This window comes from Haliaeetus albicilla, chromosome 14 (genome assembly GCF_947461875.1).
Source record: "Haliaeetus albicilla chromosome 14, bHalAlb1.1, whole genome shotgun sequence".
In the NCBI taxonomy this organism is placed as follows: Eukaryota; Metazoa; Chordata; class Aves; order Accipitriformes; family Accipitridae; genus Haliaeetus; species Haliaeetus albicilla.
This window is the reverse complement of record NC_091496.1, coordinates 26927107-26945064: the sequence shown is the minus strand read 5'-3', so window position 1 is coordinate 26945064 and position 17958 is coordinate 26927107. Positions and strand designations below refer to the sequence as shown.

The following is a 17958-nucleotide window of genomic DNA, read 5'->3' as shown; positions in this document are numbered from 1 at the left end:
TCTCTTTACCCCTTCACTCCTTCCCCCCCCGCCCCCCCCATTGTAACTGCTATCAACGCCTGTTATGCCAGATGCCAACACTGAATCTCCATTCTGCTGTTCCACCAGTCAAGAACTTTCCCCTCTTTCTGACAATCAGCAGCACAGAGCAGGTTAGGAACACGCTTTAAACACAGGTCACATCCCAGTTTATCACAATGACAACACAAAGCAAAGGCCAAGACTTTGGATACCTGCTCTCTCTGTGCAGAGACACTAGAAAGTACCAAAGGCTGAACTTCTCTTTGACCACTCTGGTGCAGGCTGGAGAAATTTCTTAACACTTCTTCCCTTTGCAGGCTATGAATTGGTCAGCTTCCCATGGGATCAAAACCTGTGGAATTTGCTGGCATTTCATGGCTACCAGAAACTCACCCACTACTTTCTGCCCAGACCACAAGAAGGACTGCTCTAAAATACAGGAAGAGTCTGGGAACTGATTATTAGCAAGACCTCAACTCTAGTCTGCAATCTTAACAGAACTGTGCTTCAAGCCTCCCCAGAGGAAAAGGACACAGACGCATGCTGGCCATTTGCCTGGCCTCCAGGACAGGATGAAGATGCAGCTGTGAACAAAGCTGAAGTGAGCAGGAGAGAGATCTGGGGAGTTATATGGGCAGGGAAGGGGGTGGAAAGCAAAGTCAAGAAGGGGTACAATAAAACAAAGACATATACTAGATTACAAAGTTTATTAAATATCAAGATGAAACAGAAAATCTGGAATTAAATACAGTGTATTAGCTTCAAAAACACTTATTCATATAAAAAGGAAGAGCGTCACAGCAGTATTCATCGCTTTCCTCACTGCCTGTTAACTCAAGTCCTTGAATTAGTGGGTAAAACCCCCAGATTTTTCCAGTCTTAATTCATCTCAGTACAACCATTCTTACTTTTCCAGAACTGGGACTTTGTTGTATAATCTTCCGATTGCTGGTGACTTTTGCAGACAGGAAATGACAACTGCAGATCTTCAGTAACAACAGGTAACTCCCTGAAAGAAGTAAGTAGAACTGCTTGTTTTCTTGACATAAATGCCCCACAACAGCCACCACATCATCAGCGGCCACCAGCAACAAAGAGATGGGCTGTCCTATCACACAAGTTTTGGAAAGCACTAAAGAGGCTCAAAGTTGATATATTAGCGTTCCTTTTTTCCCCATATGAAGTGTTTCAGGTGCCCCACAGGTGTTGATGTAGGAACTGCGAATGTCTAAAACTGCAGCGATTTTTAGTACAACAATCAACGTGAATACCATGTGAGGCAATGGGCACAAACTGAAACACAGGAGGTTCTGTCTGAACATCAGGAAACACTTTTTCACCGTGACGGGGACCCAGCACTGCCCACGGAGGCTGTGGAGTCTCTATCCTTGGAGATACTCAAAAGACAACATGGTCCTGGGCAACCGTCTCTAGGTGGTCCTCCTTGAGCAGGGGGGCTGGACCAGATGACCTCCCTTCCAACCTCACCCATTCTGTGGTTCTGCGGTACAAAACAAACGTACCAAAAAGACCACATAACTTTCTTGGCGCTGCTATACACTCACAAGTAGTTTTAAACCTAAGGCGCATAAAGTGACAGCAATGTAAAGTGCCCTATTCTCCAGCCTGAACACTGGTAAAACTTTCACTTTATAAGCAGAAATATTCACTGCATCAGGACTGAAGCAGCGGGCTGCAAGCACGTCAAATAACGTCCTAAGCATTAAAATAACACTGGAAACATAAAAACCACATAGAGTGAAGGGATTAAACAGAACAAAGGGAATGCTTTTGTTAAAACACAGAACATGAGTGGAGCAAAATAATGCATCTACCTTAAGAAGAAACATTTTGACAGTTCTGTCAAGCTCAAGAGTCAAGAGTAGTCCATCTGCCAGTCGGAAAAAATAGATACGGTTCTTAGTGTGAGTGCAAAATAAAACAACTGTGCATCAATAAACCATTAGGTAAGTGCAACGTGCTTGACATCCATTTAATAGACTTAGAATTTATATTCAGACAATAAAAATAAACACGTTTTCACATCTGAACAATCTGAAGGATGGGAAACCACAGATGCGCTATGTAAACAAAATTATTTCCTGAGCCTCTGCCTAGCATTTTGTTCAAATCATATAATTTTTGGTTAGAACATCACGGTACTCCTGTATTGCCCTGGCAAGGGGATCCTGGTCAACATGGACATTTCTTGAAGATCCATCAGTAGATACCATGGGAGAAACTCCAGCAGATCCAGTTTCAAGTTCAGCGGTGGCTAGGGAGAAAAGAGACAAGATTCCTGGTGTTACTTTTCTAGTAGACAGGGCCGAGTAAGTCCCTGTAAAAACATTATGGGTAACTGGAGAGACTACAATCCAGAAAGATTTAAACACTTCCAAAGGAACATAACAATGAAAGGGCTAGGCACAAAGGGAGAAACACATTTTTTCCACATGTGCTTATTAGTCAACAGTACTTTTAAAGCTAGCGAAAGACATTCCAGAGGCCTCACGCTGAACATCTTCAGGGAACCCACAAATGACTCTCAGTTACACCAGTGCTAAATTTAGCCCCCTGCAGAGACCTCTTCAACCTCAAGTGTCTGTTTCCTTAAGTGTTCAAACCAGTGATTTATTGGAACACTACTCCTAAAAATCAGCTTCTGCATTCGCTGTGACAAACTTTAAAAGAAGCTGCCCGTGAAAACGCAAACATCTCTGCACTGCAGTCAGGCCAGGACAAGTCTCCCAGCCTGGCACCTTCTCTGAGGGGCGTCTTTGTAACTCGCCCTGGCAAAACCCTCTTTCCTCCATGAAAACACAAACTCGGTGGAAGTAAACCCACCTTCACCATCTTTCTCCAGCCACCTTTTTCAGACAAGGTCCCCAAACCAAACATACTCTGACTCCTAGCAGATGTGTAATTACGTTCAAAATGCACACGGATGCAACGCAGCGGCTTTGTGCCCATTCAGACACATGGAAAGAGCTACGAAGCTACAGCTGAATGCTCTCTCTATGATTAAAAGCATACAGGAACAGAAGGAGATGCTCTCAGGGGCTACTTGCTTTGAAACAGCACCAGTCACTGCAAAGCAGTGACTCTGGAGGAACAACTGTGAAATGGGTGGAATTCCTCTTTCGACACCTGGCCTTACATTACAGCCCATGTTTTATGCTACCTATTACAAGCATTCAACTCACGTTTGCCTAAACACTACTGCATGACCTTTTCCTAAAGGAAGGCTATCTTTTGTCACCGATTATATTCTTCTTGCTTATCCAAAAAAGACCGCAACATATAAGCTACAAATATAAGCAATGAATAAGACACATGGCAAAAATCAAGAACTAAGAGCAGAGAATGTGTATGGTATGGTTTAGTGCTGAAGGCAATTGATGTACATGGAAGGAGAAGTAACAGCTGAAGTCTATGAAAAGCTTTTCCCAGGGCTTCTTTTACATTTGATATATGTGCTTGAGGATTAACTCTAGCGAAAGGCGACTTCAGCTTAAGCCAAGCGTATCTGTGTGGGGGAAATGGGTTAGTTTTCTTTGTGCTTGGTTTTTTTCAGGCAACCGCATAACATTCTACCCAGTATGTTGGTAAGCAGGAAGTTTTCACATTCACGTCTAAACTGGAAAGCTAGCAGAAAAAACCCCTGTGCTTAGCACGAGAACTTGACAGCTTTCAAGCCATTATTTTCAAGAGTTAGGAACAGTCATCTGTTTCCTTAAAAACACTGCTAACACAATGACACATTACCCTCTTCCAGTTCTTTAGTGATTTTTTCATCCAGTTCCCGCCGTACCTAGAATTATATAGAAAACATACAGTTAGTATTTTAAAAGTTACCTTTTTGTAACTTTAAACTTCTAAAACAATCTTAAAACCCACACATAACATGTAATGAAAACTACAAATACCATCCCAAATACAGACATCTTGGTTTGGGGCTTGATTTTTAATGAAGAGAAACTCTTGGTCAGCCAGGCTGTAGCAGTCTCATTGCTGAGCAACATTAACTGTAGCACAAAACAACCTGTAACTCACCAGCTGGACTATAACTGGGCATTTAAAAAATACACAGGAAAGAAGCACAGTGGTGTTATTACAATGAAGGTATGGCAAAAGTCTGTCATCAAATACATGAGCAGAATGTCAGCTAAATGCTGAGATACGCACAAATGCCATCCATAGGGACAAATTCAGTTGAGGCTGGCTTCTGCAACTTCATAAGAGAAGTGCAAAAGCAGCTGCTGCAGGATTGACATACACCATTGTATAGAAAAAAGCATGTGCCAATATTCTTCTTTTCTCCACTTTAAGATGGAAAATTGAAAGAGCTCCTGCAGATCACGCCAGGATTCTTCTTTATTGTTATTGCCAATACCACGACACACACAGAATATAAAAACACACATGACTTTTTCGTGCGAACTTTGTCCTAAGAAACAATAGCAGCAGCTACAGCTTCTACACAGCAAGAGCTGTGGGGTTTATTATGTCACCAAAATCAGCTTAAGGAGCACTTACTCCTTTCTCCCCTAGAAGGTGGTTATTGCTACCAATTAAGTTGTTCTCACTTATGATTCTGACTTCAAAGTCTTCATAAGAAGAAGTCAGATCTTTTGAAGAGCCATAGTCCAAGCGCTATATGCTGTTGTTTACATTTGATGATACTTGTGGCTCCTACATTTTTTCCATCAAGTCTGTGACACGTGGAAGTGAATTTCAAAATAGATACCACACAGCTTCCAGGCCTATGAGGGCCACGAAGATGCTGAAGGGCTTGGACCACGTGAGCTATGTGGAGAGGCTGAGAGCTGTGACTGTTTCTTTACTGGAGCAGAGAAAGCTCAGGGAGACCTTACCTATGTATATAAATACTTGGTGGGGTGAGTAAAGAAGATGGAGCCAGACTCCTGCCAGTGGTGCCAAGTAAAAGAACAAGAGGAATGGGCACAAATCAAAATAGAGGAAATTTCATCTTAACATAAGGAAATTTTGGGTTTTTTCCTTTTTAAGTTGTAAGCGCGGTCACACCCTGGAACAAGTTGCCCAGAAAAGGTTGTGGAGCGTCCATCCTTGGAGATGTACAAAACCTGCTGGACATAACCCTGAACAACCTGCTACGGCTGACCCTGCTTTGGGCAGGGGTGGGGCTGGACTAGATGATCTTCCAAGGCCCCTTCCACCCTCGCCCATCCTGTGACTCTCCAATTTTAGTACTGAATCCCTGGGGGAATAAGTCTTTACTTTATGAAATGAGCAACAGACCACCACCATGAAAAAGAACTGAAACACTGTACAGTGTACTCAACAGGCAAAAGCCTCAGGAAGGGAAGCAATCTGCATACCCTCGCAAGAGGAGCGGTAACAGGCAGTAACTCCAAAGGCCAAAGAAGTGGGGCCATAAACCAGCAAAGGGGAGGGAAGGGCCCTCTCTCCAGGCCTACAGGGATAGCTGCGACCAAATTCACCAGCTCCTCCAGGAGAACCACCACTCAGTGGTACTTCCTTGGAATGGTCTGTGCCTTCACAGCTAGAAGAGGGGAGCACAGAGCTGAAAGAACAACAGAAAAGCCCCCCCCAATCCCCAAACCTCTAATTGTTTTCAAGCAGGTACAAGCGGCAGCAAAATCCTGGGGAGAAGGGACCTCCTAACACACGAAATGAGACAGAGGTCACAGCAAAAAGCAGGAAAACTAATGCCTAGACCAAAAGATGACCCAAACCCAGGGCCTATCCTAAGCAAAGCAGCAGCAGTTGAGGCGTTAGAAGAAACCACTTTCCCTGGCTTCTGGAGCCCTCACCACGACCAGAAGGTCCACAGGACCCTCCACAACATGTGTGGATGAATCAAGAGAAGAAAAAATCTTGTTTTCCTCTTATTCATTCCAGTTACATCCTTGTGAATCTCATCCATGCCCGAGGAAAGAGAAAGAGGTGGAAATCAAGCCAACACACTGGTTTCTGAATAGGGAATGAAGAGCCAGGCAAAATACACCTTTGAGGACTACAACTCGCCTCTACTGTTCTTCCCCGCAAGCCCCTGGAAAAGGCATCACAGCTGACTATCCCAAACCTCCTGAGCAGGTCATTCTCTTCTCACTGCACATCTCTCCAGGCAGTAAGATACTGGGTTCCCTTGCAGCAGTCACCTTCTCAAGAATTCTCATTCAGAAAGCAGTGTTGACTTCTACTTACCCACATGGATTGTTTGAGCACAGAGTAAGTCGGATCCTGTAAGACTCCGTGACATGGTACTCAGACTCTAGCAGCTCACCTTCAGAACAGTACTGGTACTCCAGGCACAACCACTGTCACTACCAAGAACTTTTTGAATATCAGAACTGGCAAGGAGGCTAAACCAGCCTGCTCCTGTAGTTTACAGAAGTTCCATTGTAACAGATGAAATCCATGCACTGTCATCTTACTGTGGTAGTTAAACATCTGACGCCGTAACATTACAAATACATAAAGCATGAAAGTATTCTGCAGCAGCCATTCTTTCACTGGGACAAACTAGCAAGTTCAAAATATTTGCAGTAGTAGGAAAATGTGAACGCATCAGTAAGTTTCAATCAAAACCTAACAGCATAAATAGACAAAACGTTTCCAGTACAAAATACCACCCAACATTAAACAATACCGGCTACAAGCCTGGTCATGTATCTCGCTGCAGAGAAGAGAGAGAAGAACAGATTTTTGATTAAGGAGCTGAAGAAGAAAGAAAAACGGCCTTAAGTTCAAAGGTCTTCAGTGAGAAATAAGAACATGGCCTACTCGTAAACAAAGCAAGTAAAAAAGCTAACAATGCAAAGACTGCTACAATACAAGAGTGCGGATGGAAAATGAAATCAGAAAAGGAACAGAAATTGAGAAATAGAGTAGGAAGCAGACATTCCCTTTCTCACGTGATGTAGGAAAACTGGTTTCATAAATCCATTAAACTCACACTGGTTGCAGCTAGCAGAGTTCACTATTATTTTCTATGTCAAGACACCCACGTTCATTTTCACCAGCCTTTGGCACAGCTGTTAGGATTTAAGCTTCACCTTTTTTAAACCTAACAACGAGACTCCGGTCCCAAAATCTCCTTGCAGCACTTGCAGCAGACATTCCTCACAGCAGTTCCCAAATTACGGCACACAGACCACTAACGTCATATTTGTGTTTCATCTGCTTGATTCAGTTTGGTTCTGGATGGTGACATGCCAATTCACGAGCAGTTCGGGAGTCAGTAGACCACATCATAAAAGAAAAAAAGACCCCGTCAAAGATCTCTCTACTCCTGTAAAGCACAGGCAATACACACGTACATCCTTCTTACGACACAAGTCCTGCTATGAAATAAATTCACAATTCATGAAATAAATTCAGCCAGCCGCCTTGCAGAACATAACGGACTGCTAGTCGCTACAGTTACTGTTTGTAATTACATGCACAGAATTTTTCAAGTACTTGTAATTTATTCTTCATTACTGGAGCTCTAATAAAAAGAAAACCAACCAAAAAAACCCAAAGACATTTGCATGTGATTGGGATTTTACTGGTTAATGAGCTTGCGTCAAGATGAACTTTTGTACTTTTCAAGGTACTTTGGCACTCCCATTTCAAGGTTATTAATTTCTGTAGCATATATATTTGATAAGGGGGAAGGGGCTATGCTGTAATGGAACACATTTCTTCTTCATGTTATTTTTAAGAATAAAATTCCCACTTTTTGCTGAGCTTGCAACATGGCCATCCTCAAAGTGTAAGGCTATATGCGTAATCACTGACATTCGCCTCATGTTAAGTAGTGGTTTAGAAAAACTGTGAAATCATTCAAGCCTTTAAACTCCAAATTCCTTAGTTATGTCTAAAAGAAGCAACTGTGTCCACTTGCCAGAGTAGCACTTCTTCCTCTTGTTCGCAATCAGCATCATTTACCAATGCTTTTTCCAACAGCTGCATGGACAAAGAATTAATACCAGCATTTTGAGTAACAGCAGTGCGAAGTATTTTCACCTCCTTGCCGCTGAAGCTACTTCAAAGCTTTTGCACAAACCAAATTTACATAAACATCCTCCTCTTAAGAACGAGATGTCCTGTACTTCAAGTAGCCTTTCTCACCTTGAGGAAGCTACTGCGAGAAACACTAAATCTGCACAGCGAGCTTTGACTAAAAAAAGAAGTGCAAGATGACTACCTGAGGCATACTGCAATTTAAGGTCCTTAACTCCCTGTCACTACGAGCTTTAGTGGCAGGAGCATTCGTAATCTCCAGCCAAAAAAGCACTGCTCAGCTTGAATTTAAAGGCAAGACAAATTCTGTAGAAGGGAACCAGGTTACTGGAAAAAACTTGAGGCATAATTCAAGCAAACAGTGAAGTGAAGAAACGGCTTGGAGTCAGAGAAACTCTTCTGTCTTTAAATAATCTGGTGAACAGGCAGAGTACTAAGCAGCACAACCTGCAAAGCACTTCAAAATAGACTAAAACTGTAATCTCTGCATTCTTTCCTCATGTTCCAACTTGTCTCCTGAATGGCACAGGACTCCTGCAGAAATGACAGCACAGACTGTGCATCTGGTAATTTTGCATTTGGAAACTGATGGAGATTCATCACCCATTATTTTATGCAGAGGGATCCATGCGGTTTTCCCCTTTTGTTACTTCCTGACTTAAAGCCCTATTTTCCAGTTCAGTCCTCTTCTTGTAGACGCACGTGTCAGGAATTCTGTCCGTTCAGCTCCTCAGAGATATGCTATGGCTTCAGAACACTGTTAATGACATACTGCACCCAGCTGAGGAAACTGAAACCAGCAGTTCTAAGTGAAATACCCACTTAGATGCATGTCCTCTAGCAACTACTGCACCTCTGAGAACCCTGTTTCTTTTTTCTGAAGCACTCTGAAAGAGAGGATCACGTTTTCAGACTTTGCTGAATACACTGAACATTGAGTGACTTGGGGCTACAGACAGTGCCATTACAATTAGTCCCAGTTGTTCCCTAACTGGCGATTACGGGAAGAAGTATCAGGAAAGGACATGCAGCTGCATTTCGTAACAGAGAGGATAAATTCACGCTGATACTTCCGAGTCCCAGAGACCAGCCTTCTGCTTTGATTGAGGGAAAACAGGCATGCTGGGAATTCCAGCTTTTTCTTAAGACAACCTGGTGGAAATGGTAAGAAATGGGAAAGTTCTCTGAGGTTTTAGCCATAGTTTTACTCACTTTCATGCAAGGAAGAAAACTTTAGAATTTAATACTATATTAGAATTAGAAGCTAATCACAAGAAGACAAACTGTGTCTAGTAAGAGCAAATTATCCTCAGCTCCTCTCTTGACACGAACTAAAAGTCTCTGTAGGTTGTAAACAAGATCAGAGAGGACTTCAGGGGATTAAGTCCTACTAACAAAACTGCACTAGGATGGAGACATTTAGGTATATAAGAAAGCCCCCAAACTAGCAAACAAAACCTCACCTCACGTCAGTAACTGGAGACTGGGGAAATGTCGTATGTAATCGTTCTTCAACTTTCTTGAGAGTCTGCTCAAGGCTGACGGGTATTTTTTTGTTCTGTTTTTTTTTTAAACCTTCAAAGCGAAGCCTCAGAAAACAGTACCAAAACTTAAAAGTATTCCCCAGCACAGCAATCCATCACAAAATGAGAGACATATGCTCTGAAAAGAAACTTTAGGGGTGCTGTTGAAGTCAGGACACTGAGTGAGAACAGTATCGCCATCCTCAGATCCAATGCACACTTTTCTTGGAATTAGCTCAAATGTTTGTCACAAGTATATTTGGAAACCATTTTTCACAAGACGTTGAAGCAGTCTATATAATGATTTGAAATACATATCTGCATATATCAGCAACGGTATAAAAACCAATGAGCTATGCAGTAGCCTTTTAAAATATTTAATCTCTGGAATGTACTTAAGGGAAGCTAGTAAAGCAGTAAAGGTATCTATCGTGACACTGACAAAAACTCTGAGATGCCCAGAGACTTCCAATTTCTTCTGGAAAATTAAGATGGAAAGGACTACTTGAAGAATGTTGCTGTAATTCAGTTAAGAAGCACTGAGTACTCCCACTTTCTCCCCCTTTACTGTCTTTTTTTCCTGTTTCTTCTTCTTCAACAAGGGCACAACTGGTAACCCTTTTCTTTTAAACTAGGGCAGCGTTTCTCCTAGGAGTGTGATGGTTTCCTCCTTTGCCTTTTTCTTCTTTTAACATCTTGCTCCCATCTCTCTGTCCGTTCTTTTCCTCACTTGTTCCCTGCTCCCTACCCCTCTTGTTCCCTCGTCCTGGCCTTCTCCTTATTTCACTTTTGCAGTGGGTCCCTGACTTTTGCCTCCTTTCTACTGCTTGCATGCTGAATAGCCCCTGCAGATGGTACAGCACCAATTGCCTCCCGAGTTCTTTCTGTAATGTATGGCCACCCTCTGACCTCAAAAACACATTCACAGCGATACAGAATCGTTCATCTTAACTGCTGCTGCTACGCATTACCTACACTGCTTTGTCTGTTTTTGATTTTGTTGGGTTTGGGCTTTTTTTTTTTTTTTTTTTTATTTTTTCCTTAAACCGGGTGCAGTATGTAGTCACATTGTTGACATGGATTCTTTCCAATGTGGGTGGGACCACTGAACTGAGATGGACTTAAAAAAAGTGAATGAATACTTCTCACATTCATTCAGCCCCAGAATGCACGAGGGATAGAACACCGACTGCACACAGAAGCTTTTCCATGCCTCAGTCCTATGCTAGGTGGGAAACTGATTACAACTATTGACATCTGGTTTCCAAGTCTCACAATACAATGTTCACCGTTCTGTGAGGGATGTGCTATCACACTGACTGCTAATTACAGGGCATACTTTGACCAGAAGTATTGCAGAGGTTGCAGCATTGCTGCAAAATTAGAAGGCTGTGAAGACTTCCTGAAGAGTAGCTAATTTTACCTGCTCGTGTAATAACACATAGCAGGAGCTACAAAAACAAATGCCTCCTACACATAGTATACACCCCGCACTGAAGTATAAAGTGAGAAATTAGGCAATCCTGTTCCTATCATCCTATTTTTGAAGCATCCCTTTATTGCTATTAATGTACTAAAACAAGTTCCAGTGAAGAAACCTCGAGAATGAAGATCAGTCAGGAAGGAAAAGGTGTCTCAAACAAAGATGTCTGATGGGATTTTGCATTCAAAGTTAGCCATTTTAAACAGGTCATACATACTATACATTAAAATTTAATGAAGAGCTTAGCTGGGAACTTCTATGCCACAGTATTCTTTATCACAGTTTCTCTTGTAAAAGAATATAGTTACACAGCTCACTATTTAGATTTCAGATTTTTTTGTTTTTTGAGCACTCTTGGAACAAAATTTGTATAACCCTGATGACCAAAAGTCTTCACCCCTACCACATATAGTTGTGTACTGTTTTGATGATGAGCAATTGTTTGGGCATATTAGACCATAGGGTTTGGAACTATAAATGGATTCTAACTTCAGGCTAAAAAGCATAACCTTGCTTACGGATACTCTTTAGCAGTAGTTGGGAATAGTATTTCAAAATTCTTACCTTAGCCACATAGGCTTCAACCCTGTTTCTTGACGATAAAGCGTTCCCGGCTTGGCTTAGGAAGCTTCCTCCTAGACTTAAACTTCTGTTCAGTGCCAAATGGTTGCCAAGATGTCCCAGTTCAGTTGAATACAGAACTGGACTTGCAGCCAGACCTCCACTGACAATGCTGCTTGCGATTAAAGATTTGCTTCTATGGCGCTCCTGAAGGAGCTTAGCATTGGCTTCTGCTAGTCTCTCATTAGCTCTGAAACATTCAGAAGCATACAAAGAATTATCTTGGGTAATGACACTTTTGCAAAGTCGCCCCCCAGGTCTTTGACTGTTCTTTGACTTCTGAAAGTGGAAGGGATTAAAAGCCTCTAAAACAAGAATATAATTTGATCTGAAGTCTTTGCAGAGAGCCTATTTCTAGGAAGTCACACTACCTGCAAGGAGCAGCAAGAGTTACCAACACTTAGGACTTCTCAGCATTAGGGCTTCAAAACAATCTCTGAACGCCATGTGTTTACACAGCTTCTTCTGAAAGGTACTTCACCTGCATAAGAACTCTGGACTACCCTTCCTTTCCCAAGGAAAGCTCAAACCTCAGACATGCTGCTAAAATGGAAGCAAAAAAAGAACTGGGGTTTTTTGTTTTTTTTTTTTACTTCACAGAATCAAATTCTGTTCTCTGAAGTGCCTATCCTTATTCAAGCAATAAAGGACATGAAATTTATCTTTTCTGCCATACACAGCATAAGAGGAGGAAATTATTAGAGACTGGCAAAAAGGCTGCATGTTAAAACAAAATCAACTTAAAAATACCCTATTAATGCCATGATCAGTGGTGTAACTGCTGGAACACTAAAGAGAGATGAAGACAGTTCTAATGAAGGGAAAGGGTCTTAAGCTACTTTCCTCGGAAATATGCCTTCTTATGCTTACATACATAATCCTACCAGATGCAGAAGAGGGATTTTAGGAGGAAAATGCATGAGGAAAAAGCAGTATCTTATTACCACTCCAAAAAAGCATAAACTTACCTTTCCAGTTTATTTGCTAGGCATCTTCTTATTTTTACTTCCTCCAGGTACAGCTCTTTGTACCTTTCCACTTCTGCCTGCGTGGATTCTTTTTGAAAAATACTGTCTTGCGTATTTTTTATCTTGTCCAATTCACATTCAAGATCTCTAATTCTCTGTTTTAGCTGGTTTCTCAGTGAAGCATGATGACTGGCTCTGATTTGTTCTAATCTGTCCTGGGAGGCTGCCTGCGTCTGAAGCAGATAACGCACTTTCAACCACTGCAAAGAAGCAGCGAACTCTCCCTGCCAGTCAATTGCACGTACCCAATTTCAAGGGGCCCAGCTTTACTCACTGAGGCAACTGTGCCTCCTCACTACCATCAGCAATCAAGGCAGAACCCTGGAACTACCACATTAAATAGTTCTTCAGAAAGAGCCCCCCTCTTAGCACTATTGTTCATCAAAGCTACTAATGAGAGAACACCGTCTCTGTAGGACAGGGCATAAAGAAAAGGATTCCTCAAAGAAATTATAAGGATCCCTCATCTCCACCCGCCACCCCGCAACTTTGGTGACTTCTTCTCTGAGCACTTTTCCCCGTACAATGGCAAAGGAGGACCTGTATGCCTGGCCATGACAACTGGAAGTGACAATACCCATTCAAGGATGAACACGACCAGCGGACAGTGATAACCTCCCCCCCACCCAAGAACTGCAAAACGGAAATCTATCTTGGGCAAGCTCTTGATTCAGGGACCTGCAGGCACATTACACACACATGAACGCACTCTTGCCCAACCATATTCTCTTCTCCCACTGCCCTCTACGAAAGACAGAAGTACAGCACTAACACACAGAATCAGGCACCAAAACTAAAATACTAAAAAAATGACAACCACAACAAAAGTATGCAATAGAGACTACAGACGCATGTGAGAAATTCACTTGCCTGCAAAAACAGATTGACTTCTTGTAGTTTTTGTCTTAACTCTTGTCCGGTTCGTTCTTCCATCTCTCTTTTATATTGTTCTAGTTGGCTGCGATCCACCATGTTAGTCTCCAAATGATGTTTGAGGTTAGCCAGCTCTTCTTTCAGCTGGCATTTGCTCTTCTCCAGTTTTTCATGGTTCCCACGCATGGTGGACAACTCTTCTCGCAAATCCTGATTTTGTGCTTCTAGCTGCATGCATTTTTTAGACTCTATCTCCAGCTGCTGGGAAAGGTCACCAACCTGTAGACAGCAAAAAAAAAAAAATGAACGAACCCCCAAACAAAATCAGAACCAGGAAACTCGGATCTACAATTACTCAGTTCTGTGAAAATCAGTAAAGGGGTTGGCCATTGAGGTTGTATTTACCATCTGCTGACTCAGTATTAAAACCAAAGTGAAAGCAGTCTCTTCTTTTAAAACAAGAGCAGCTTTCACAACATTCCTGATAGGATTCCTCAGGCTCCCATCCTTTCTCAGTTCTTTGGCAGTAGGCATCAAGAGGTGCCAAACTAGCAGCATTTCACGCATAGGGCTAAGTGGAAAAGCACTAAGGCTATTCTTCCATGAGATGCTCACGGGAAATCACACATACCCATACCTAGCCACCTTCTGGTTTCATCAGAAACAACACGTGTCATGCTTTAGAGGAATTTTTACATGCTGTCAACACAATCAAAGCTTCATTACAGAACGGACAAGACAAGAAACAGATGCTCTTTTTTTTCCCCATTACACTGAAACATTTGTAAATAGTGGTTCAGAACACAGCTTTTACAGCGGTGGTGGAGGAAGACATACTCTCTTTAGGTCAAAGCCACAGTTTGTTTTCAAAAATTTGCAGGAAATATCAGACTTTCACTAAGTCCCAACGGTCAACTACAGCTCTATCCTCCTCTTCCCCCCTCCAGAAACATACATTTTCTGTACCTGTTGAAGAGAAAACATAACACCCTGTCTTTTTTTAATAAAAGTGGAGGAAACCAGCATACTAAACACTTGAAAGAGTGTCTAACAAAGTAGAAACTTGAGACTTATCTAAAACCGCCTAAATGTAACGCCCTTCCCTGTCATTCGAAACAACTCTCCAGCAGAAACACAAACCCTGGACTAAAAATGAGCCACTGCAAAGGCAGTTGACTCATTCTGCAATGCCTTCCAAACTCGAACGTAGCTCTGAAACACGGCTGCTCTAGCAACAAATCTGAGCAATGAGCGGAGAAGTAGATAAAAGGTTACGTGCTACTGAACAGCCAGAGCAACCTCAGAAGCACTTCTGGGAACTCTACTTCTGGGTGCCCATGACAAGGGAAAGATGGGCCGAGACAGCTACTAGCAAGCAATAAGTTACAGAATTTTTTCTGCATCGCCTCAACTGCATCATGCCCTGGGAAACAACGACACCGTTTAGAAAAGCAAAACCTGAACTGCCTTCTGCCCAACTCCTGCCTAAGACAGAGCTCAAGCGGTGACCTTGGGCAAAGCCAACTCCATACAGTTGTTCCCAGTAATGGTGGTGTTAATTCCCTCTCTTCCAGAGAAGGAATTCCTCTGTAAGACCTAGAAGACGCTGCCATGGCCTCAAGCTGCAGCCAGGCCTGTGCCGAGCCTTACTGCTCTCAGCCCTGAACCTCCCCCATGGACGTGACATCCTGGTAGGACTGCAGTCCCTATGGACTGGCCTGGCGATCTGCACTCTTGGCTGACCCTGCTTGCTGTCACCAGACCTATTCTGCTCTTCTTGGTGAGAGCCTGTGGGACTGCCCGTGAGCTCATGGACCCTGCCAGCCTTGCTGCGACTCTCGGCTCGCCCTTCCTCTACAGAACAGCCTGCCCTTGATGTGCCCTTGCAGATACTGCTTTGCACATTATGTTTTCATCTCTACCCATAATGGTAACTACATCGGTATTAGTTATAGACATCTACTACTGTAACAGTAGAAGGAGCATCAAGAAAAGGCAGTTGCTTCCAAAATACAGCAAAGAAAAAAAAAAATCAACAGCATGAAAAGTAGTACAGGGAAGGAATAACACAGGTTTTTCAAAAGAAAAAACACCACCACCAAAAAACCCCAAACAAACCAGAGCTCACCTTTGTTCTTAATCTACCAACTTCATTGACCATTTCAGAATACCTGTTCTTCATTTCTCCCTGCAAATTAAGCTGGGACTCCATCTCTTTCTCCTCATATGCCCTTAGCTTCTTCGTGGCTCTGCTCAGAAGCCTCTTCAATCTGCACAGCAAATTAGTCAAGAAAACAATGAAGCAAAGGAACAACCGGCCTTTTTCACATACTCTTACGTAAACAGCGCAGACATGGCTTGCTTCATCTTTAACGTGCTTTACACACCAGCAGTTACTGAGAAAACCCCCCTTGAAAGGTCCAAATTTCACCTGAAAAGAGGAATAAAAGACTTCCTTTCCCCCCCAGGAGAACCGCACAGCAACCTGCATTTGTGGTTCTTTTGGCAGCTATTGAAAACTATGGACTCATGCACAGAAGCGCCCTGCAAGAACTAACACGGGGCTTGAATTTTCTCACAGTTACATACACCTATTTTTACAGTGAAGTTCAATATAGCTTGACTTCTACTCAGGGATACCTCTTCACCATACTAAAAAGCCATACCTCTTACAGTCTTCCTGCAGTTCGATGTTTCTTTTCATTTCTTGGTCCAGACGCAGTTCGACTGGGCGTTTCAACTCTACCAGCTTCTTCACTTTCTTTCTTTCAGTCTCACACTTTCAAAATAGAAAAGATACATGACACACACAGTGTAGGAACAGTATCTACGCGCAGTATACGCATCTAACACTCTCCACAGAGAAGCTGCTGTTAGCCGAGTTCCACAGAACGCCAAGGGACAAAGTTCCTGAGAACTTTTAATCACTTTGGGTTTCACATCAAACAGGCCAACACCTAACAACAGAAACAGATGACCCCACTGAGGCAAAGGCTCTTCTAACACTTCAAGGCAAAAAGGTGGAAAAGATGCTGGAGGACACTTTTGGCAGTTCCTCTACTCATACAGGGATTACGTAAGTATGTACCTCATGGGAGAACACAGATCAATCTAAAGCTTTCATGGGATCTTCAAGGACCAGCAGGCAGGGGCTTGCAGAGGAATTTGATCTTTTGCAATTCTTCAATGTTTCATTTCCCTCTGCTATTACCTCCCTCTCTCCTCTGGGGGTATTTACTTATTCACATCTTGTTCTGCCTCTCGGTGTCTTCTCAGCCAAACCAGAGGAGAGCTGGCAGCTGTTTTGACTTTGTACTTCCATTTTTCCTCTACAGAAAAGCAGAAAAGGGAAAGACTGCCCCTTGGAAACCGGCAGCCATTTCTTGTTTCCCAGGTACTAGTTCATTTGCCCAAAATTCCTTCAGTACATTTTTCTGGAAGGCTTTTAAGCTCCCACTACCCTGAAAACATGCAGCAGCTCCTCCATACATTGCACTGGAAACGTGAAGCATTTTAACCCTGCCCAGAAACCAAGGCGTCAGAAGATGACCCGAAGGAATCCAAGAAATAACCGGGGAACTGCAGCCTTGCTCAATGTGCTCAACCGATAGCAAACCACATTGGGAACTCTTCCCAATAGAACCACTCCAGAATTTACACAGATACCCAGCTAGCTTTTATTTGCTTCCTGGCTGATACCCAAATCACAAGATACTCACAGCCTGAACGGCAAGGATAACAGAAAAAGCTGACTGTAAGAACTCAACAAAAAGGTAGACACAGTTCTCCGGGGTATTGGCTAGGCATCCAGAGAATTTTCTGGGCTCACCTGTTCCAGGAGTTCAGCCTTTTCTCTGTCAAGCTGAGCAACAAGCTCTTCAAGGTGGGATCTTGACTTCAATTGCTCTTCCCACATGCTGTGTGAGTCCTTCGATGTCAGAGGCAGCACATTCTGCTTTTGCACCTGTGAAAGCAACAGCGGCAAAAGAAAAAACTAAGGTGACTGGAAAGACAGCACTGCAGTAGGAAGCAGTAACTTAAATGGAAACAGGTCTAAGCTCTCCTCTCCCCATCCAAGATCTACAGTTAAGGTTAACACGGAGTGTAGAACACACCTCAGGAAACATAACCAAGAGCAGCAGTTGAAGCTGGTGGAAAGAATGAACACCCTAGAAGTGACAAGATGAGGTTGCAACTTTGGGGGATAAGATGACACGCACACACGCACACACACACACACAAGATCACCCTACAACTTTCTTCCAAAGGTCCTCCAGAGTTCCTAATGATACGTACTTTTTAATATAATAATTCCTCTAGTGCCCACCACAGAAAATACCCTACCCTCGCGGCTTCTGTAACAGCTCTACATCTCCTGAGAGCAAGAGTATGTTTT

At 42.8% G+C, this 17958-nt stretch overlaps 1 protein-coding gene across 12 annotated transcripts in view; it reads right to left on the bottom strand.

The window, feature by feature from the left end:
* Positions 1 to 713: 713 nt before the first annotated feature.
* The window catches only part of ANKRD26 (ankyrin repeat domain containing 26), a 60316-nt gene continuing 43071 nt past the window's right edge, over positions 714 to 17958 (bottom strand). For 11 of the 12 annotated variants that reach the window (XM_069802059.1, XM_069802066.1, XM_069802065.1 and 8 more), the window contains 9 exons: positions 17392 to 17526; positions 16229 to 16341; positions 15691 to 15832; positions 13560 to 13841; positions 12630 to 12862; positions 11605 to 11851; positions 6688 to 6744; positions 3787 to 3832; positions 714 to 2296 (listed from right to left, as the gene is read on the bottom strand). In XM_069802059.1, the coding sequence (XP_069658160.1) occupies positions 2148 to 2296; positions 3787 to 3832; positions 6688 to 6744; positions 11605 to 11851; positions 12630 to 12862; positions 13560 to 13841; positions 15691 to 15832; positions 16229 to 16341; positions 17392 to 17526 (1404 nt within the window). In that variant the 3' untranslated portion in view covers positions 714 to 2147. The remainder of the gene's footprint in view (positions 2297 to 3786; positions 3833 to 6687; positions 6745 to 11604; positions 11852 to 12629; positions 12863 to 13559; positions 13842 to 15690; positions 15833 to 16228; positions 16342 to 17391; positions 17527 to 17958) is intronic. The other variant, XM_069802064.1, reaches the window with a different exon arrangement.